The sequence below is a fragment of the Hyaena hyaena genome, unplaced genomic scaffold (genome assembly GCF_003009895.1).
Source record: "Hyaena hyaena isolate Hyena2069 unplaced genomic scaffold, ASM300989v1 scaffold_277, whole genome shotgun sequence".
In the NCBI taxonomy this organism is placed as follows: domain Eukaryota; kingdom Metazoa; phylum Chordata; class Mammalia; order Carnivora; family Hyaenidae; genus Hyaena; species Hyaena hyaena.
In genome coordinates this window covers 1,422,945-1,445,336 of record NW_024080905.1, presented here as the reverse complement: position 1 = coordinate 1,445,336, position 22,392 = coordinate 1,422,945, and the positions used below count along the sequence as shown (strand labels likewise).

The 22,392-nt window shown below is 40.9% G+C and overlaps 1 protein-coding gene across 1 annotated transcript in view; it reads right to left on the bottom strand.

The window, feature by feature from the left end:
* The window catches only part of CUBN (cubilin), a 274,401-nt gene extending 261,100 nt beyond the window's left edge, over nt 1-13,301 (bottom strand). Inside the window, 7 exon segments of the mRNA XM_039245893.1 lie at nt 761-887; nt 6,835-6,938; nt 8,073-8,174; nt 10,677-10,715; nt 11,437-11,532; nt 12,672-12,801; nt 13,186-13,301. Coding sequence (XP_039101824.1) covers nt 761-887; nt 6,835-6,938; nt 8,073-8,174; nt 10,677-10,715; nt 11,437-11,532; nt 12,672-12,801; nt 13,186-13,298 — 711 coding nt within the window. The 5' untranslated portion in view covers nt 13,299-13,301.
* Nucleotides 13,302-22,392: the final 9,091 nt, after the last annotated feature.

The window sequence follows — 22,392 nt, the reverse complement described above, 5'->3', positions numbered from 1 at the left end:
AATTTGCCCCAAAGATGGCAGGGAAAGAGCAACAACAATCAAGAACTGTAAGTCAATATAATTAAAGTCAATCCACTCAGCCTGCTATGTTTTTAGAGGGAAAAATACCCATGGAAGCACAGACCTTGGAAAATCCATTGTTTGTTTCCTTTTTGAAAGTCTTTCCTTCCCCTCCCAGCCACTCCCTCCTCCCACCATCATTGGAAGGAACCATTTTCTATCAGTGCGTTAAAAAAAAAAAAAATAGAGCCAAAAATAAAGACCTGAAGGTCTCATACAAGGCCAAGCAGGCGGGGCTCGGTGAACTTGAGGGTCAGGAATCAAGGTTGTCAGGATCCAGAGCACAGGGGGCACGCAGGGAGGTGGCTCAGAGTTCAGCATTCAAAGGCTCTCTGGGGCCAGAAAAAAATCCAGACGCCTTAGAACTGCATGCCATCACGAAGAACAGGCCTTGGTGTTTCCATGCCTCATCATTCTTACAACTCACAAGGCCAAGAGAAGGTCATGTTGCACAGAGAGATATATGAAGTAAAAATAAAACTGGCAGTAATTTCTACAACGATATCACCCCTGGGTCCAGTTTTCTGTTTATTTATGGACAGCTCTCATCTTTTTCCTCACCTGTGTCCCCGGCCGAGAGCAGGAAGAACCCTCCTCTCCACAGCTCTGCCAGAGCCGCACCCCTTCACAGACATGCAGGCTAAGGAGCTAATAATAACCGTGACTCCCTCCACGAAGCCACATCCTGGGAGGGACTCACCTCTCCGGCCTGCACTCGGACTAGATCCTCACAGATGCCATGGACGCAGAGTGCCTTGGAGCCCCCTTCACAGTCATTGTATTTGGATGCACACTGTGGGCCGTGTGTCTCGGGGGAGCAGAGACAGCTGTTGGTAACACAAGAGCACGATGTCAGGGCCTGTGCCTCAGCTCAAGTGCCTGTTTCTCAGCATCAGTTAAAACAGTGATAATTCCAACTACAAGTCAATGACATTCGTGTGGAATCATAAACTAGAAAACCAGATTTACTGGCTGGAGTCTTAGAGGAAAATCACTCTACTCTGCTTCATGCAGTGGGTTAAGTGAATGCGTTATCTCTCTCCTGTAGTATCTCCTGTAGTGTGAGAGGGGTGCAACTTACTCTCCGGGCAAGACTACCACCATAAATTCTTCTGGTATCAGGTCATCAAATAGCACTTTCAAAGGTCATACATCCATAAACTAAGGGGGATGGAGTTCATTGGGGATGGTAAAGGGAGAGATCAACAAGTCCATGCATCATCCATTCAACCGGACCCTACAGTAAGCACAGGTGACCTTGACTGAGCGGATATATTCCCAAATGTTCTCTGGGATTGTATAATGCCACAGACAATGGCATATCCACATCTCAGAGTATGCAGTAATTATGATCATATTACAAAGGGCAACAGTTCTATCCATAAGAGATGTAGTTTATGTAATAACATTTCTTTCATAGCCACTTTTTAACTCATAAATGCAATTTTACATAATACCCAAGCTTGCAGTGGGTGTTTTGCTTTGGGAAGATTTCAGTTCATTAACAATCAAATAAGGAAATTTGTTTTAAACTATTGTAATCCTTAAGATTGCTGAGTTAGCTTTCTATGTGTAGTGCAGTTTCAGAGCGAATGTGGAAGGTATGGGAAAAGCGGGTGGGCAAGGGAAGGACATGGAGTGGTCATAAAGCCTAAGCCTATTTTCACAGGTTTGAGTGCGTCTGATGGAGTGGAGAGCTAGGCCCAGAGTCACCATTTGCCTGCCTTGAGCAGCACTGGCTCTCATGAAGGAAGCTGACCATAGGGGTCAAGGATAGGAGACAAGGAACAGGAAGGGCCAGCATGGCCATGAACTAGTTTCTGAGTGTTCCAGAAAAAGGGTCATTCTATAAGGTAAAGAAGTTCTTTTGACAGTCTTGCTGAGGCATAAGGAACTTAGCCGACATCCAAAGATGAAGACACATGTGTGACTGACAGTGTGGGAAATAAGAGTCTGGCTGTTTGAGAAGCATCAAGAGCCACACTCTGGGCACAGATTGATGGACCCAGGGAGGGCTCCAGAAATGATTGCTGGGGTGGCACCTTTAAGTGAGTTCTAAGGAAGAAGACATCACTGAATGTGACCAGAGACGGAGGGTAAGAACATGGTATCGCTCAGGAACTTACATACAGAATTGGCAGACCTAGCAAATAAAGACATAGGATGCCCAGTTAATTCTGAATTTCAGAGAAATGAATACTTTTTTGGTATAATTAAGACCCATGCAGTTTTCAACATCAGTATATCATTGTATAAAATCTGTTCATCAATAAATTGCATTTATGATCATTCCAAGGTTGCCTTTCTCATTAGACTCATAGTTAGTCTCATAGACTAACAGCAATAGATGATTAAACTTTTAAAAAATTCAATTATTCACTGCCTATGCATAACTATTTATCTTCCCCTCATCTTTCTCTTCCCATACTCTCCCTACTATACCCCTTTGCCTTTTCTCTTCACTTGCCCATCCTTACACAGAATATTCTTTCAGGATATTTCATTAGATTCTTGGAGATTATAGAACTTTACATATATGTGAGCATTTGATCCAGGTAACTTCCTTGCTAAAAGTTCATTCTACCATCACTTCCACCCACCAATAGAGATTTTTAAAAAAATCTTTAAACCAACTTTAGTAGCTTTTTGAGCCCATCATATATAGGAGATCTGTGTATTCATATTCGAGACCCCATGGGAAAGGACTGCCTGGATTTAAACCCTGATACTATCTATTAACTGTTCACCTTAGGCAAGGTCACAAGACCATTTCTTATAAAATAATAGTGCCTATCTTATCTATGAGTGCTATTTTCACCGTGGGGTCTAAAGACATTTTCTAGTAGGAAGTGCAGGGGTAACTGTGTTTACCTTACCACTGAGTGCTTTACTATGCAAAATGACAAGATTGGAGAAGAGATTCTGGTTTGTGGACCTGCAGTTAAATCTTCTCTCTCTCCTCCTTCTCACTTAGAGAAAATGAGTGAATATTAATAGCACACTCTCCGCTAAAGAACTACAAAGTATATTTCTTTCATTTAAATGTAACTTAATGTGAGAAGACAGAGGTGGGACAAAGTATATTTCTTTCATTTAAATGTAACTTAATGTGAGAAGACAGAGGCGGGGAAGACAGCGGAGTGTACCACCAGCTTCCTTGCTATGATCCTCAAAGACAAGAATTAATCTCCTTTTACTGGCAAGGCTCATGTTGCCGAAGGCCACAGAATTGGAAACCGGCAGAAGATGAATTAAAACCTAAGTCTGTGTCACCCTTGCCCTGATGTTTTTCTGTGTCACGTTCCCACGTTCTGAAAGGCAGTTAGTTGAAGACACTCCATTTTTGTGTGAGTTTTTAATATAACAGTGGTTGCATGCAAAATATATTCTCAAGGCATCTAGTTGTGACCTTTAAAGTAAAAGAGTGATGATTTATGTACCTCCCTGCACAAGTCACTTTTGTCATGGCGTTCTATTGCTGATTTAGTTCTGGCAGAACAAAACTGGGCTTGTCAGTCATCAAAAGCACTGCGAGTGCATTTGGCAATTGAGAAGAGGTCAAATACACTTTCCAAGTCATAGTTTAACTTGCATTAGAGTCCATGGTTCAATATTAACATAACTGACTCACTGAGAGAGGTAATGAGTTTAATACCTAACTACCATTTGAACTAAAACCAGATTATCCTCATCATTTAAACTCTGCATGTTTTAAAGCCCACCAGTGATCACAGTGGAAATAAATAAAATAAAGTATACTAATCATCATTGCAGTCCTGGAGAAAACAAACAACAGACTCAGCTTTTTTTTCTAGAAAGCCTTCTAGATCTGATGGCATACACCATCCACGCATGGCAAATCTGCATGCCAAGGGCTGTCTTAAATCCAGAGTAAGCAGAATGATAAACTTCAATTCTTCAGAACCAAGAGGCACCAGCAGCATTCAGAAGTGGCAAAATATCATCTGTTAGCTGTCTGAAGTTTTGCGGGGGCAAGACATCCAGCCACGGGAATTGCTAGTAACAGAAAATGGTCTCCTTACTCTGGTTTCCTTACTGGTGGGAAAAAGGTTTTACCACAAAGTTTCCTAGGGAATGGGGCTTCCAATTCATTAGTGTCTGCATAGTGCTTTATCTTTCAAAGCTCTTTATAATTAGGAATTCTTAATCCCTTTAAATAAAGATTTCTTTGTCTTCCCCAAGGAAATGGGTTCCAAGAGTTAGAGGCTGAAGAAGCTCCCAAATCCAGAGCAAACCCTTTGCCGTGAACACATTTCTGCTGGTCCAGACTATTCAATAGTGGCTCATTTCCCGGCAGCAAATTGTGTTGAAGTTTCCCGAACAGTTTTCTAGCCCCAGAGAAGCTACTGATTAATGGGCATTTAATCTCACATAATTAATAGAACACAAGAAAGTATCTAAATGTTCTCTGTTTCATTACACAGATTCCACAAAGCAAGCATTTAGTCTTATGCTCAGACACATTTTTCTATTTTCTGTTATTCCTTCAAAAATTCTCCAACAAATGCCTGAATAGGAGTGTTTAGTCCATAGATATCAACTGGAATTCATGGAGCTTCATAAACTATCCTTGTATCAAGAGGAAGACACTTGTTGGGATGAGCACTGGGTGTTGTATGGAAACCAATTTAACAATAAATTATATCTTTAAAAAACGAGAGGAAGAAGCCAGATTTAAATGTTCTGTTCTTATCTGTCCTCCAGCGAATCTATGAAGGACAGAGGCTAGAAACCAAAACCATTTCCAGAGTCAGCACAATGAGTTCTTGGGCATTATGACAGGAAGGTGCAAGAGAGAATTCAATATTGCTCATATAAAGTGGAATCTGCCATTTAGGTAGCTCTCAACAAATAAAAATGGTTCTCTCTTTCCCTTTCTCTTTCAAACTCACATTTAGACCTGGAAAAAGAACTCTACCCCCTCGCGTACAGCAAATAGTTACGTTACTTTTTTCTTTTCCATTTTGCAGGACTAAAAATAATTTCCTAGGGGGAGAACAAAACTATTTTGGGTTGGTCCCTGGGTCTTCCCTCACCTGCTGCATACCTTTGTTATTCTGCTGATTTGTGAGATCCCAGAACACAGTGATGAGAAAGGAAGACCAGGAGTGAGAGCTAATTTCCAGGACATTCCTCGATATCAGGAAGGCAGGAAGTATTAGTTCTAGGAATAAATTTCCTCCAGTGTCTCCAAGCAGCAATTCTCATTGATAAGTGCCCATAAACAGACATCAGGAGATAATGCTTTCAAGGGAATGAAAGATCAGACCTGCATTTTGGATCTCACCCAAACTTGAATGCTCATAAAAGCAGGGATCAGGGGGTTCAATGAAATGAGCAACAAAGTCCTGAAAGCAAAAGTCTCTGTAATAAAATAATACTTAATTTAAGTCAGAGGTGACTGATTTTGGTTCTGCACAATGGGCAAACTCATGAAAATATCCATCACAAGTTGGAATGGATTCAGCTTGTGACTTGGAATGTGCAAAAAATGTTAAGATCCGAAGAAAGAACAAAAGGGTCAATGAGATGAAAAAGAGAAGGATTGTGAATGCTTTTTGAGAAAACAGCATGTTGACAGATGAGGAGAAAATAAGAAAATGACTGCACTCTTTTTCGCTGGAAAGAATAGAATGGATATTGTCACAAAGGAATGGAAGAACAAGATAGCAGAGACATGAGTAAGAAAGCAGAAAATTGCTCTTTACTCCAGTGAGATTATACCCATGAGGACTGAAAGAATTTGTTCGTGGTATAACAGAATCAGCTTTTTTTACCTTTTAATAATCACAGAATATAGGAGCCCAACCAAAATAGGAGGAAGGATAATGTCTAGAGTTGGTTGGGTTTTTTTAAGTGATTTTAAGGAACTATACAAAAGTAAGTTTGATGTTGATCTGCCAAAAATTTCTACACTTGATTACTTTAAGAGATAATGTGTCAGCCACTACAGCTTTGATCACCAATACTCGGACAGCCTTACGGAAATGTGGAGTTGTGCTTTCGCGTCACTCAGCTTCGTAAGGGAAGGGAAGTTTTCTTAGAGAGGGTGACGGCTGAGCAGGCCAGGAGGATGCTCTAGACAGAGTAGGTCAGAAAAGAAGATGGGAACTCCGTGATGCTCATGGTAAGGGGCTCACAGCTAACTGAGGAAAGGTGATGAGGGTTAACTATGTAGAGAAAACCTCAATTCAGTCTCTGATCTTGTGATGGTCAACGTTTTACATAGCACTTGAAGGAAGATATCCTTACTCAAGCTATCAGCTCACTTCTCTAATGAATGAGTGCAGCAGGGATGCATGGGTGTGATGGGGTAGCCCTGTTCTGCCTAATGCTCTCCAGTGGAAGTCCCTTCAATGCTCCAACTCTTACTAATTCTTCAGTCTTGTCTCCAGGGAAAGGATTTCTTCATGGGGTAAGAGCTGAGGATGCACAAGCTTTTCTTCATCTAAATAAATAGTTATGTGTCCTTAAATAAAAGCCATATGTTTTTCTAGGGAATATTTATTGCTGGTAATAAAGATGATTAATCATGGATGTTCTTAATTATGGGATGTTTTCGTCTTTCAAGAACATATCCTAATAAAAACAAAGAAAGAAAGAAAAAGAAAGAAAGAAAGAAAGAAAGAAAAGAGAAAGAGAAAGAGAAGAGAAGAGAAGAGAAGAGAAGAGAAGAGAAGAGAAGAGAAGAGAGAAAAGGGAAAAGAGAAAAGAGAAAAGGAAAAAGGAAAGGAACGGGAAGAAAAACATTACCTGTAACTGCCTGCTGTATTTATACACGTGGCTCCATTCTGGCAGCCCAAGGGTGTTCCAGAGTAAATCTCACATTCGTTCACATCAACTGAGCACAAAGGACCCTGAATTCATGTAAAGAATGAAGTCAGGTGCCACGGGTTGCAGAAGCATCTGAGGCCAATATTCGTATGATATGTTTAAGGATTTACATATGCACAGTAGAGGTCCCTAGCTGAACAAGATACACTCACACTAATGCTAATATTAATTAATATACAGTTAGCCTTCCTCTTGAACTCAGGTGTGGCCTAAAGGAGCCAAGGAGCTCTAGGTAGAATCATGCCAGTCCCACAAGAGGAATCCTTATATAGGGGCCTGGGGGGCTCAGTTGGTTAAGCGTCCAACTTCAGTTCAGGTCACGGTCTTGCAGTTTGTGGATGCAAGCCCCATGTTGAACCCTGTGTCAAGCTCTGTGCTGACACCTCAGAGCCTAGACTCTGCTTTGGATTCTGTTTCTCCCTCTCTCTCTGCCCCTCCCCCAAATGTGTACACACACACTCTCTCTCTCAAAAATAAATAAACACTAAAAAAATTTGGGAGAATCCTTATTATACAAAGTAATCCTCATGTGACTATGAAGCTATGTCTGGAAACAATCACTTAATTTTTCTTTAAATGCACATGTCAGGAACATTTTCACCATTAACAGAAAAGGGCAAGAATATTTACACAGCTATGTCAGGATTCATTTAGTACTGGGGCACCTGGGTGGCTTAGTCGGTTAAGCATCGGACTTCAGCTCAGGTCATGATCTCATGGTTCCTGAGTTAGAGCCCCAGTAAGGGGTCTCCGCTGTCACAGCCAAGCCAGCTTTGGATCTTCTGCCCCCTTCCCCTGCCCCTCCCTTGTGCATGCATGCATGCTTTCTCTCCCTCTCTCAAAAAAATGTTTTAAAAAGATTCATTTAGAACTTTCCATGCTGAACAATTTAAATTGATGCTAGCCAATGTATTATGCATTTCCATGTAGTTCTGAAGTCACGTGATCCCCTCCTTAAGATGGCTTAGTGTTCAGTGGTTTATATAATCATGCTCACCACCATTTGGGTTTTGGCTTACGTGGTGTAATTCATTCTGATTCAGGAGACCACAAAATCCTAGAAACTTTGGACGGAGAATGAAATATGTCTGAATGATTCCAAAGAAAACACCAAAGCTGACTCACCATCATTTTTAACCAAAGATGGAGCGACTTACCTTCCACTGTGAGGGGCAGATACAATAAAAGGAATCGTGAAGGTTGAGGCAGGTTCCACCATTTTGGCAGGGGTTGCTGCTGCAGACCTTTTTGTCAACCGTCTGAAACAAACATGGGGCAGTTAGCGAGACCATCGTACTCCCAGTAAGGAAGGCATGTTTCAGTGCAGGTGTGCGTGTAAAACACATTTCACTCCTCCTCAAGGGAAAGTCGCCCTCCATTCTTTAAATCGACTACCCAAGTTCTTAAATCAACTCTCTTATGAGAAAAACAACAAAGTGTTTCACATTATCAGTCCTACACATTTTCCTTTGCTATTTACAAGCATTTAGCCAGGGATGCAATGAGGCACGAGGGGAGAAGATGCTCGCTCTATTCTTTGGAAGAGCACTGTTCACCTGAGAAACAGACGGTGGACCAGAGTAAAGATTTCAGGTTGGGAATAATAACGGACATTCCTATTGTACTAAGAAAACCAATGGGAATTCTGGTTCTTTTGCTGTTATTCTTATCTTTGGTACCTCCAGATAAGCATTTGAAATCTGATCATCTTTTGCTGCTACCCCTCCTCCCATGGGTAAAGATGACTGAACTCTTTTCACCCGGAGTCCCTTTGTTTGAAATGTGGGCTTACATACACTCTCCACGCCTGTGCTCACGTGACTACTTTCAGACCAGAGTCACAAACAGGCCTGCCTTTGTCTATGCGGCCTGGAGAATCTTACCATATGTCAGCTACCTGTTCCTGTCTCATAAGCTTTGTGATACCTCTGGGGGGCAGAAAACTCCTTTAGAGAGGACATGAGATTATGCAAGAAACCCTATTTTATTAACTTTGACTAATCATAGTCTGATTGTCTGGTTTAAAATGGGGCTAAAAAATAAAGAAAATTTTTAAAAACTAAAATTAAAATAAGGGCGAATTATTTACTACATTCTTTTTTTTATTCAGTGACTCACAGAGAAAGTCATGTCTGTTCACTTCATTTTACAGATGAGACCAAGAGCCAGAGGGTAGCCCGCTGACTAAGCACTGTGTATAGCCAAAGCCATGTCTCTCTCCCTTTGTCAAAAGTCAGGTGACCATGCATGGGGGGGGGTCTCTTTCTGGGCTCTGTTTTCTTCCATTATTCCATCTATCTTTGTGCCAATACCACAATTAGCCCTGTTCGTCAGAGGACACTATTAAGGAAATTAACCACAACTCATTACAAGTTTTCTGGCATACAAAAGCAACATTGTCTGGGGTTTAAAAACTCAAAAGCCTATGGGAGCCCAGCAGGAAATGGAATCAGTAAGCAGTCAGGAGGAAGACAATGGGGAACGATGATAACTATGGTACCCTGAGAGCGCCTGACCTATCGGAATGTATAAAATGCAGTTATATCTAAATATCATTAAAAAAATTTCTCCTGGGGGATGGGGAGAGGGACACAGTCTGCAATAATTTGACCGTGGCCTCCAGTTGTTGACCTTTCGCAGGAATAATGAAGCACTCTAGGAGACTGGAAACTCTAGTACTATGTCTTGCTCCACAGGTATGATTCCTTGCTTGTTTTCATTCATTCAACTACTCCCTAAAAAGATAAAGTCTGAGGAGCAATTTATTATCAAAGTCAGGAAGAGGAACGCATCCATGAACTTGCTTGCCAAATATAAACACGGAAGTAGAGGGCAGCACTTAAAAGAGAAGCAGAATATTAGAACAGGGATTCTTAACTTGGAATCTGCTTACTTTTTTTTTTAATTAAAAAAAATTTTTTTTTAACATTTTATTTGTTTTTGAGAGACAGAGAGAGACAGAACACAGTGGGGAGGGGCAGAGAGAGAGAGACACAGAATCGGAATCAGGCTCCAGGCTCTAAGCTGTTAGCACAGAGCCTGCTGTGGGGCTCAAACCCACGAACTGTGGGGTCATGACCTGAGCCAAAGTTGGACGCTTCACCAACTGAACCACCCAGGCACCCCTGGAATCTCCTTACTTTTATTAAAAAATTTTAATATGGGGATATTCTGTGCATTTCTATGGGTAGAAGGTTGTAGCTTCCATGAAAATCTTAAAAACACCAGCCAACTTCAGAATTGGTGAGAGTTCTAAAATTACAAGGAATAGTTTACAAGAACGTACTAGTGAAGTTGTGGAAGGGTTGCTCTAAGAAACCACTCAAATTTAATTATCAGCAAATGTACTTTTACAAAAATTTGAAATATTTTGTGATACACCTCAAGCCTCTGGGTTTAACATTGGAGAATGTTTGGCCACTCCGCCCTGAATGCCGAATCAGCAAGTTGGGCAGTCACACTTACGCCTACATAACACGGTCAAAGAGTGGCAAGGTTAAGAAGAAGAGCATGTGAATTGCTGAACTCAGAGTCAGAAGGTTTCACGTGCTCACATGCTTCACATGGCCAGATACCCGGGGCCAGTCACTTTATGTGACGCTTGGGTTCCTCATCTGTATCCTGGGCAGCATAGACTCAGATGAGAATTGAATTATGGGAAAGAACAAAGTCCTTGACATGGGTCAGAAAGCCAGCTCCATCGATGGTTCTAGTGCACTGCCAGTGAAAGATGTCAGCCAGGTAGTAGTTATGAGACTTACCTGCTGTAAGCTTTGAAATTTTCTCTCCAGATCTGTGAGCTAAGTGGTGGGGAAGAGAAAGTATCAGTTAGCATTTCACATGTGATCCTGTCCCTTGACATATTTTCCTAACACTCTCTGCTGCGGGCTCGCTTTGTCTGTTGCTTTTTGTTGCTTTTTCCCTCATCTCTCTCCCTTCTGGCCTTCCCTTCCTTCCTACTCTCTTCCATCATAAAGATTTTTTTAAGGCCTTTTTTTTTTTTTTTTTTTTTTNACTCAGTGCTCATCCCCATAGTGCACTCCTCCTTGAGCTTCCCCCTATCCCCCCCACATCCATCAGTCCTCAGTTTTTGTCAGCATTCAAGAGTCTCTCATGGTTTGCCTCTCTCCCTTTCCCCCACCATTTCCGCCTTTAAGGCCTTTTTTTAAAAAAAGGAGTACTACCCTTTGATGAGTTGATTCATTGCTTCTCTGTACACAGTGACTTGGGATTTTCATAAACGACAGTGATTCATTCACTTCACCAATAAGAAGCTTCTATCAGAACAGGAGCAAGACCTACTACTTATGCAACAAGTCCTTGTCATTGCATTGTCAGCCTTCTGCCCATCACTGCCTCTACGTCCTCTGTTAGAGCTCTGTTGTTTAACCAAAGTCCATAATTAAAATGCTAAATTTCCAAAGAGGACCCAAGGTTGGTGTATTGTCTGCAAAAATGGATGCTTACAAAGTTGAATCAAGGAGAGCCCGTTTGCTCTAATGACATACATGTCAGACTTACCTTAGAATTAAGCTGATGGATTTGACTGGAGATATTTTGAGGCAGACTGGAAACACTCTTTTTTAAACCTGTAATGTCATCTTTGTTTTTCTGGATCTAATTTTAAAAAGAAAAAGGAGGAGGGGAATGCTTGCTAGTGAAAAGATCGTATGTATGTCATAGATACAAAATTTTTAAAATTTGAGTACCATTCTGTTGTTAAGCCCTAAGACCTTGTCCATCACTATGAAATTCAAAACAATACCATGTATAATGAATTCCAGACTAAAATAGCCATGGCATGATTCCATTCACCCCTTTCAAGAACAACATTATCAAGGTACTTTCCATTTGCATTTTTTCTCATAACAGTCTGGAGTGCTTGTTAAGAGGCCTGGCTCGGAATCAAACTGCTTGGGTTTGAAATCTTGACTCATTTACTGGGTGTCCTTAGGCAAGTTGCTGCACAGCTGACAGTTTCTTTTACCTCCCTTACAAATGGGATGATCATAAAGCCAGGGGCGCCTGGGTGGCTCAGTCCGTTTAGAGTCTGACTTTGGCTCAAGTCATGATCTCCCGGTTCATGGGTTCGAGCCCCATGTTGGGCTATGCACTGACAGCTCAGAGCCTGGAGCCTGCTTTGAATTCTGAGTCTCCTTCTCTCTCTGCGCCTCCCCTGCTCATTCTCTTTCCCTCTGTCTCTCTCTCTCAAAAATAAATAAACATTAAAAAAATTTTTTTAAATAATAAAGCCAAACTCGTAGGGTAGATGTGGGGGTTGGAGGAAGTAATGCAGACCAAGTGCTGAGCACAATGGATAGCCCACAGAAAACTCTAAATAATGTCAGCTTTCAACACTACAGCGGATATATCAGCGTGATTTACTAAATAATGAACACTGAAAACACTCAGTAAGGCAGGAGAATAATTGGCCTATTCTCTTCTCTGGCAGAAGTAAACTCTCACATCCAAACCTTCCTCTGGCCCCTCTCCTTCCTTACTCCTCATGTGAAGGAGTCCCCGTAGCACCCTGTGTACCTTCTTTGGAAGGCACGCTCACACAATGAGCCACTTCGTACTAGAATTAACTTCTGCCCATCATTAACCCTAGGGCATTGTTCTTCACTAGGATTTATCTCACCTCTGGTTATGTGCCCTGGGCTAAAGATTTAAGATACGGATTCATATAGACCTCTTGAATTAGGTGACCATATGTGGATATCCAAAATTACTTCAATATATTTCCATTGTATTACCTGATGTAAACATTCGCCAAGGTCATCATCATTTAGTTTAATTTTTCCCAGGGATCCAGTTCGGAATTCAATGTTTTGGGCAGACCCAGTAAGAAACACTAAATTTCCCCTCTCTGCAGTCATTCGAGGCCTATATAAATCAAACCAGAGAAGGCATCAATAATTAGCATATAATTTTTAAACAACAAAGGTTCTCACTGAATATATGTAGACTGTATACACCTTTGCCCCAGGGTCAACTCAACCACATTCTCCCTGCTCATCTGCCATTTTTTTTCTCTGCAAATTTCCTAGAGATGTCAATTGCCTGCATGCTTTGCTTGCAAAATGGCAAGTGAATAATTTACGTTCAAGAAGATAATCCCGTACATCAATCTCAATGCTTTTCCCTCTTTGTTTTTAACATCATTGTTTTCATTAAGAAAAATGACACCTTTGCTAATCTGGCTATCTCTGGAAACTAAAGAGCCAGTACCCTACACCCTCAGAAGCAATACCACACGTGTCTACTTACTGTTGGAGGTCAGTATTTCTTTTCTGCCTCTTCAGCTCAAGCCCTCTGGCTTCCTCATTTGATTCAGCAAATGCCAACAGAATAACCAAACCCCAAAGGAAAGGTGAGGACATATTCCTCACCAACCCTGCTGGGGTGCCAGGGAAAAGGGAAGCCACTCCAGCCGAGTGTGGGATTTTAGAGAAAGCAAACCAGGCAGATGTACTTTGGCCTGCGGAATATCCTGCAGCTTTTCAGTTGTCTCTTCTTTGCCCTGGAAGGCTGTGTTATTTTTCCTTCCAGAGGGATGTAAATGATCTTAGATCTTCAGTACTCTTCAACTTGTGAGAGGTCAAAATCTACCTTTAAGTGATGCACAACTTAATCATTATCTGTGTGACCTTTGAAGCAGTAACAAACTGCTTTGGAAACATCCACTCAAGCAATCCGTGCTTCAGAAGTAGCTACCTTTAATAAACATTAAAACAAAGGAGTAGACACCTTTCAGCAAACGATACTAAAACAACTGGAGATCTACATGCAAAAAAACTGAAGTTGGACCATCCTTTACACCATACAGAAAAATTGACTCAAAATGAATCAAATCCCTAATACAGGAGCTGACACTCTTAGAGGAAAACAAAGGGGGAAAGCTTCATCACACTGGACTTGGCAATGAATTTTCTGGACATGACACCAAGAGCAAAGGCAACAATGACAAATAAATGGATACATTGGACTACTTCAAAATGAAAAAACTTTTGTTTGCCAAGGGACACCATCAATACAGTGTAAAGACAACTCACAGAATGGAAAAAAAATTTACTGGTTATATATATGGTAAGAGGCTAATATCCAGAATACATAAAGAATTCCCATAACTTAACAATAACAAAATGACCTAGATTTAAAGTAGGTAAAGAAAACGGGCATTTCTCCAAAGAAGATGTACAAAATGCTTAAGAGAGCATGAAAAGATGCTCAACATCACAATTCATTAGGGAAATGTAAACCAAACCCACAATGAGATATCCTTCACAGCCTTAGGATGGCTACTTTCAAAACAAACAAACAAACAAACAAACAAACAAACAAAACACCAAAAACTGCAAGTGCTGGTGAGGATGTGGAGAAAGTGGAATGCTTGTGGGCTCTTGGTGAGAATGTAAAATGGTGCAATCACTACAAAAGAGTATTGTAATTCCTGAAAAAACTAAACAGAATTACCTTGTGATCCAGCAATCCCACATCTTTTGGGTATATACCCAAAAGAACTGAAAAAAAAAAAAGAGACTCAGAGAGGTATTCGCACACCCATGTTCATAACAGCATTATTCACAATAGCCACAGTTGAACTTTAAAAATGATTAAAATGAGGGGCACCTGGGTGGCTCAGTCAGTTAAGCGTCTGACTTCAGCTCAGGTCATAATCTCACGGTTTGTGAGTTCAAGCCCTGCATCAGGCTCTGCGGACAGCTCAGAGCCTGGAGCCTGCTTCAGATTCTGTGTCTCCCTCTCTCTTTGCCCCTCCCCCACTCACACTCTGTCTCTCTTTTTCTCTCAAAAATAAATAAAACATTAAAAAGTGATATAAACGATACATTTTATGTTATATATATTTTACAATTTAAAAAGAATTGAAACCAGGGGCACCTGAGTGGTTCAGTTGGTTAAGCATCTGGCTCTTGATTTTGGCTCAGGTCATGATCTCACAGTTCATCGGTTTGAGTCCCATATCTGGCTCTGTGACGATGGTGCAGAGTCTTGAGATGCTCTCTCTTTCTCTGTATCTGCCCCTCCCCCACTCATATTCTTTCTCTCTCTCTCTCTCTCTCTCTCCCTCTCTCTCTCTCCCTCCCTCCCTCCCTCAAAATAAATAACCTCAAAAAAAATTGAAACCAGAGTTAGAAAGATGGGGTGATAACCCGTTGCTATAGAAGAAATAAAAGCCAGCTCTGCATGTAGACTCGTTGTTTTCAAAAATTTAGAAAAAGAGTCTGGGAAAAACTTGGAGGTGCCACCTGAAATTTTAGATAGTATCTACATAAAATTACTCCCTTAAAAAAAAAGCAGTATAGTCAATATTACGAAGAAATGCAACACTGCTTCACACCTGTTCTATTCAAACATAGCCACAAAAACTACTGGGCAAGATGCTGTTTACTTGAGATGGTACTGAGGTCACGCAATGAGTTTTCTCGTCATTTTGTTTGTTTTAAGAAACAGGTGTAATACAATAAATGGTATCTCCAGTTTAATACGTTCCTTCAGTGTTACATTTGTCCGAGTTTTGTTTAAAAGCTTAACAACTTGGGGGAGGGGGAGGAGGAAAGCTTGACATAGTGAAATATTTGTCAACTTAGAACCAGACAAAATAAGATGGGTTCGAATCTTACAACACAAAGGATGATTCTGCTCCACTAAGCTATGACCATAACTATTTTCATGATTATATGATCATATTTTCCTGAAGATCATTGTACTCGGCCAGTCTTGTCGTGCAATTGAAAATGTCTCCAGCATGATTTCAGTAAGAACTTCCTGTTTTATAGGACTTTCCTGTGATACTAATATGCTTATTATTAAACAGAGTAGAGATAATTTCTTTGCTCCTGATCTAGGCATGCAATTCCTAATCGTCTCTCACTTTACAAAAACAAAAACAAAACAAAATAAGAAATATCCTTGCAAGGTCTGACTGACTTTTGGGGAGTTGGGGAATTTTACATCCAGCTCACCTACTCAGCTCTAGCTGAGATCAATAGATAAGTCAGACTGTCTGCCTATGATGACTTGGTGGAAGTAATATAAAAATATAAAAATCAATTGCTGTTTCCACAGCATTATCATGCATTCTGTTTACTTGCCTTACTGAGAATTTTTTCAGCAAAGACAAATGAAAACAGTCTTGGAATCCAAGACCTTCAGGCTTAGAAGGTGAATAATCACCCCTCTTCTCTCCCCCAAAGTAAACTTCCTATGGACCTGAAACCCTGTCTTTCATTGACTAGCAAAGCTCTCATTTCCTCCCTAATCCAGATTGCATTCCACAAATCCTTTATGTGCCTTTTATGTATGAGTCACACTATTAAAATGACAGGAACACATGAAATACAGTGTGGATTTTTCCCTTCAAAGTCATATCTAGGGGATACCACATGGTTGAAGAGTTAAGAACATGGGGTCTGAAGCTCATTCATCCGGGTTCAAGCTCCAGCTCCATCACTTCCTTATCATGTGGCCCCATTCATTTATCAGCATAAAGATACTCATCACAGCAGTGAAGATGTATAAAACATTTACCACATTTGGTCTCTGGGACAGAAGCATCCACTAAATAGAAACTGCTATTACCATGTGAATGAATATAATAATACCTCTCCTTCTTCTCCCACCACTTGGTTTTTGGGTTTATTAAAATAAGAAGTGATAGAAGAATTTACAGTCGATTTTAAAATCTTGGGCATAAGGAAAATCAGTGGGGTCTCATCCCTCCTTTTCTGGAAGAAGATTCCAGAACAGAGACATGCATCGAGGACTTCAGGTGAGATCTATGAAGTTAGGATTGTATCACTTTCTCCATCTGTGTCAGCGTGCTGCTAATCAACACTGCTCCCAACACTTGCCTCATGGTCTCGCTTCCTTACCTCTCCCTCTGGCTCCACTTCAATTCTTACAGAAATCGCACCTCCCTTTTCTCCCTCTTTCTCCCCCGACGAAACCGCCAGAATTCAGTTGTGAGAATCAGAACTGTCTTTTCCTTTCTTCCTCCTTTAACTTCTCCAAGATGTCTCTGTACCACCTTTGCTCCTTCAGTGTGTCATCCACTTCTGCTCCTTTTTCTATTCTGAATCCTCAGTTGCCGCCCTTCTTAAAAGTTCCCAACACAATGCACAAAGGAAAACCCTGTGGTCATCAAAAACGTACATGGAAGGAAATCCCAATATACTAAAATTTTACATGAGGAAAATTCCTGGTTAACAAGGGATCACTCTAGTCAGGACAATGATAAGGACAAAAGAGAAAAAAGAAAAAGAAAAAAGACACTAATAGGGACTAGAATTAACTCTACCTGGGAAGAGCAAGGCAGGCTTCCTTGGAGACCAGCTGAGTCTTACAGAACGAACAGCTCTCCAGGCAAAGTAACAGGATTGGGAGTTTCAGACAGAGAAAATGGCACATCCAAAGCTTTTCCAGTTAGAAATGAAGTCAACATGACCAGAGCAGTGTGGGTCTGTGGGAGATGAAATTTCTAAAACAGACGAGAAGTCAGATCAAGAAGGACCTTGAAATGTCCTTCAAAAAATGTCCTTGAAATTTTAAGGAGCTCCATTATTTTAAATAATGAAGAACTATGAGAGTGCTTTAGGCAGATTAACATGGTCCCATTTGTATTTAACGAGCATTCCTGCAGAGACAAGTCTCAGACCCAGAGCTAGTGAGGAGGTTGGTGCAGAGTTGAAGAGCCCTGAACTGGGAAGGCCCCACTGGACACAGTGGTTGAGAGAACAGGAAATAGTGAGATAAACATTTAGGAAATAGGATCTAGCAAAGAAGTATTGGGGCAGGCAGTTAAGGGGGAGAGGCTGATGTTGAGATTTCTTGTTTGAGACATTGGAAGGATCGAGGTGTTGCTGACTGAATAAGAGAATGAGGGGAATGAGGTTTTGGAGAGAAGACTGTGAGTTCAGATTTGGACGCACAGAGATATGAGACACACCTGCCACCCAGTGCTGCCCCATGGCCTCACTCTGCAAATGGTATGGTCATCGATGATGGGTACAGGGAAGGTCCAGAGATGGCCCAAATTACAGCCTTATTACTCACTCAAACGTGGTCCACAGGCCCGGCACAGGCATCAGCCAGGAGCTCGGGAGAAACGCAAAACTCTTAGGTACATTCTTGGACCCAGTGAATCTGAATCTGCATTTTACAAAGATCTTCCTTCCTTCCCCCAGGAAGATGAGGGCATCTTCACTCAATAAGAGACTCCTATGGTCTCCAGAGCCACATCCTTATTTCCATTTCTCTATTTTCCTTAGATTGATCTAATTTTTTGTAACTCGTTTCTATTTTCTACTTCTTTATCTTCTTTGGTTCTATGTTGTGAAGAGTTTTTGTATTTTTTTTAAAATTTCTGTTAACAGTTTAATTATTGACAGACAGAGAGAGACAGAGCATGAGCATGGGAGGGGTAGAGAGAGGGAGAGACACAGAATCTGAAGCAGGCTCCATGCCCTGAGCTGTCAGCACAGAGACCAGCGTGGAGCTTGAACTCACAAAATGTGAGATCATGACTTGAGCCGAAGTCGACACTTAACTGACTGAGCCACCCAGGTGCCCCTGTATTTTTTTTTATTTTATTTTAAAAGCTTTCCTTTTTTTAATTTCAAAAACAGTTTCTTATTCTTGCTTCATGGTTGTAACATCTATTACTTGAAAAATTATTATAGTTGCTTTTTGAAGCTTTTTGTGCTGTTTACCACATGGTCTCTGGTTTCTCTAAGCTCTTTCTCTCCTATTTGCTTGTTAGGTCTTTCTGTTCTGTGTTGGAAGCTTTCCTCAAATACCTATTGATCCTTTTGTGTCCATTTAAACTTAAGAATAAAACACTAAAGAGTGGGTGATAAGCTCTGTGTGCACGGATGGTATTCATTAACCAGTAAGTTTTATCACGTGGTGACAGAATGGCAACTTGGCAATTTCACTGAGGAACCCCAAATTTCCATTTTGGAACATATATTTCCCCTGGGGCCATTCATTGTCTTCAGAGAAAAAAAAATCCCCTCGCTTTATATCAGGATGAGGAAAGTGTGCTGGAAATTTTACTGCTAAATGTACAGAGTTTATTTAGTCCCTCGCTTTCCATCTTTTCTCCAAATTCCTGGAGAGCATCTCTGTGCCATGTGAACATAATTCGGACAACAGTTATGTTATATACTGAGGCTCATTTTTCATTCCTACCAGCTTCATCCAAACTCCATTGCTTTAGAGCCTTAATAATGCTTAATCCATATTTATTGCAGACATTATGACATCCTCAACAATGAGGAAAATTCAAAAGAAGTAAAGGTCATGACCTTCTCTAGTTTGTAATAAAGGCATATGTATGCATCTCAAAAGCTCTACTAGCACATTATAAAGATGCATATGACAACGTGGGACAAAACATATACCTATATGCTATCAGAAAACCAGGATGTACCAAACTGCAATAGAGGTCCTAAACCTAATCTGGGCAGATTATAGACACAGCGGCTCTTTCCCTTTTGAAGAAAGGTGGCTGGGTAAAGGTGGGGACATTGACTGAGGACCTTAAGTGGCAGGTTGAAAAGCTTGGATTTAATCCACAGAGAGACGCTCTTATATCTCGAGTGAAATAACACTGGTGTGGTTATTTCTAGTAGGCCAGCTGAACTCATCTGTGGAGGGCTTGATCAGTGTGGGAGTGAGGAGAGGGTTGAAAAACAGAGGTGCTTTGGAAAAAGAAATGGCCAGATTCTCACACCCTGTGTCTAGTTCCCATCTCATTTTATAGCTCCAACCTGCCCTGACTGCATTCTTTGGTCCCTTTTCATTTTCATAGCAGTTTACAAGAGGACACTGTAGAATTAATCTGAGTTTTTAGCCATTAATGGAAACATTGGTGAATATAATGATCTCTCGTAACCTTTATGACACTTAACTCATTCTCTTTTTCAGGGACATAACACTGCTTAAAAGGCACACTTACATAGGCTAGTTTTGTGATTTTCTACAAAATTTCAAGGCAATACAATTGTCTATTCAATTTTCATGAAGGATTACATAAAATAATTATGGAAATTGGTATAAGTTTAAAACCATTCATTTGCTCATTTTATGGAAAACGCTTTACCTCCTAGGAAATTACCAAATCCACTACTGTGATGAACTGATCTTTTTGAATGCAGTGTGGTCCTGACTCAGGGAACATAATCCAGGCATTTGTTCTCCACGCTCATTACGAAGATGACTGCAATTACCCTTGAGTAGAACGGGAAAGAATTATGAGTTAATCATTACCATTTGAATAATTCAGGTTTGGCAGAGATTTTCCTGAGAAGGTAGATTTACACATTGTTGAGAGTTTGGAGGACTTTCCTGGTTTTCTTTCGATTTTTTTTTTTTTTTAAGTATGATAATCCAGGGGCGCCTGGGTGGCTTAGTCGGTTAAGCATCCGACTTTCGCTTAGGTCACGATCTTGCGGTTCATGCATTTGAGCCCCGCGTCGGGCTGTGTGCTGACTGCCAGCTCAGAGCCTGGAGCGTGTTTCAGTCTGTGACTCCCTCTCTCTCTGACCCTCCCCTGCTCACGCTGTCTCTCTCTCTCCTAGAAAAAAAAAAAAAAAGTATGATAATCCCTACATACACAGGAAGGATATTACCAGAAAATTCATATCCAGAGGAAGAAATGTAATACAGGACTATGGCTCCAGATACAGAGCACAGGGGTGCTAATGACACATGTACACACATGTACACATACAATCTGCATGTTAACTCAACCTTGTGTCACATATTCTAGAAAATATAAAACATGTCTTCGGGGCTCTTGTGTCCTTGTGAGATGGGGACTGGTCAAAGATAGGGCATAGACCAGAGGCAGCAGAAATTGCTAGGATTCATGGCTCCAAAAGCCACTGACAAAACACAACACAGCTTTCTCTACCTCCAAATGCTCTTGATGCCAGCATTTTAGCACGTCACTGGATTCATCTGAGCCTAATTTGCATGAAGCTGTGAAGCAGTGATGGGGAGGGTACCTTTGGTGAGTACCTGGGTAAACCCACCTGACACTTCTTTTCCCAAGGTAAACTAAAAAGAACAAAATAAGTTTTCTAATTGGTGACTCCTGAAATTCTCCGAACAAGGCAATGGAGTAAAAGATTCAGATGCCATGATTCATACCACAGTCAAAGGAAAATGCCAGGTTACACCAACACTGAATGCGAGGGACCGTAGATGTGTAGGCAGCCGGCAATTGCAACTTACACTGGATCCGATCCTTTGACAAGGGGGGAAATGCAGTTTTGTAACAATATTATGTGTCTGATGGTGGAGGAGAGTTAAGTGTGGTGAGCCTGTCACCACTGAGCAGGGGGCAGGGAGAGTTTGGGGATGCTTGGCACACTCCAGAACTCTGCCTCTTGTACTTTTAACTGCGGAGACGCACACAGAAGCATCTTTATCTGGCAGTGGGAGGCTTTGCTTCATTGATGCGATTTATCACGGGAGGAGTGTTTTCACAAGGCTGATGCCTGACAAAGCACCATCATTCCCAGGAGACTCGTTAATTGAAGTGCCACACAGATCTGTGGGAAGATAAAAAGTGTTGTCATCAGGGCAGGAAAAAGGATGAGATGACCTCACCTCTCGGTCTTTTCAGGGCCCTTTTTTCCAAGATCTATAAAAGCCAAAGCCTTTGTCCTTTTGTATTTATTTATTTATTTATTTATTTATTTATTTACATATATAGAAGCTTGGGCTGTATTTATTACAGAAGTACCGCTAAACCAGGTTTTGTCAACAATGCCTAGACTATGTTTATAGGAGGCATAAATGATTCCCTGGGATTTTTCTGGTATTAAATACTTTTCATATAAAATCTATTGTGTTTTTCTCATTTAGGCTGACTGATAGAATGATTCCAATGATTCCCCAAGCCATCAAAAACCATAATGATTCTGCTATAAAACGCAGCATCCTCATATTCAAGTCCGATTAACTGGACAATTATATATTAGGGACCCACCATTTGTCAGCAGCTGAGAGAGGTCCTGAGGAAATAGAACAGAGCAAGAGGCAGCCTCTCTTTGAGGAGGGGGCTTGGGAGGTCTGGGGAGGAGACTGCATTCATTACATGCCATCAGAATGCAAATAAAGCAGTGAGCAGGACTTCAAAGCTAGTTTAAAATGACCAGACTCCATGGTTGAGACTTGGAACTGAGTGCTGCTTTGGAATTAAAGAAAGTTTTGAGTTATAAAGGTAATATAACTGCACTATATTCAGTTTGCAAAGTATAAACAAGAAAACTTAAAATTCAGTTACTCTAATGTAACCCTTACCTATTATTTGATTCCAGTCTATTTTCAGATGAATCGTTTCACATAGTTATAATCATAGGATATATATGTATAGAACTGTGTCTTCTCCTCTCTTCTTTTTTCACATAAGTCTGACCCAAAGTCACCACCTAGACTCCTTAA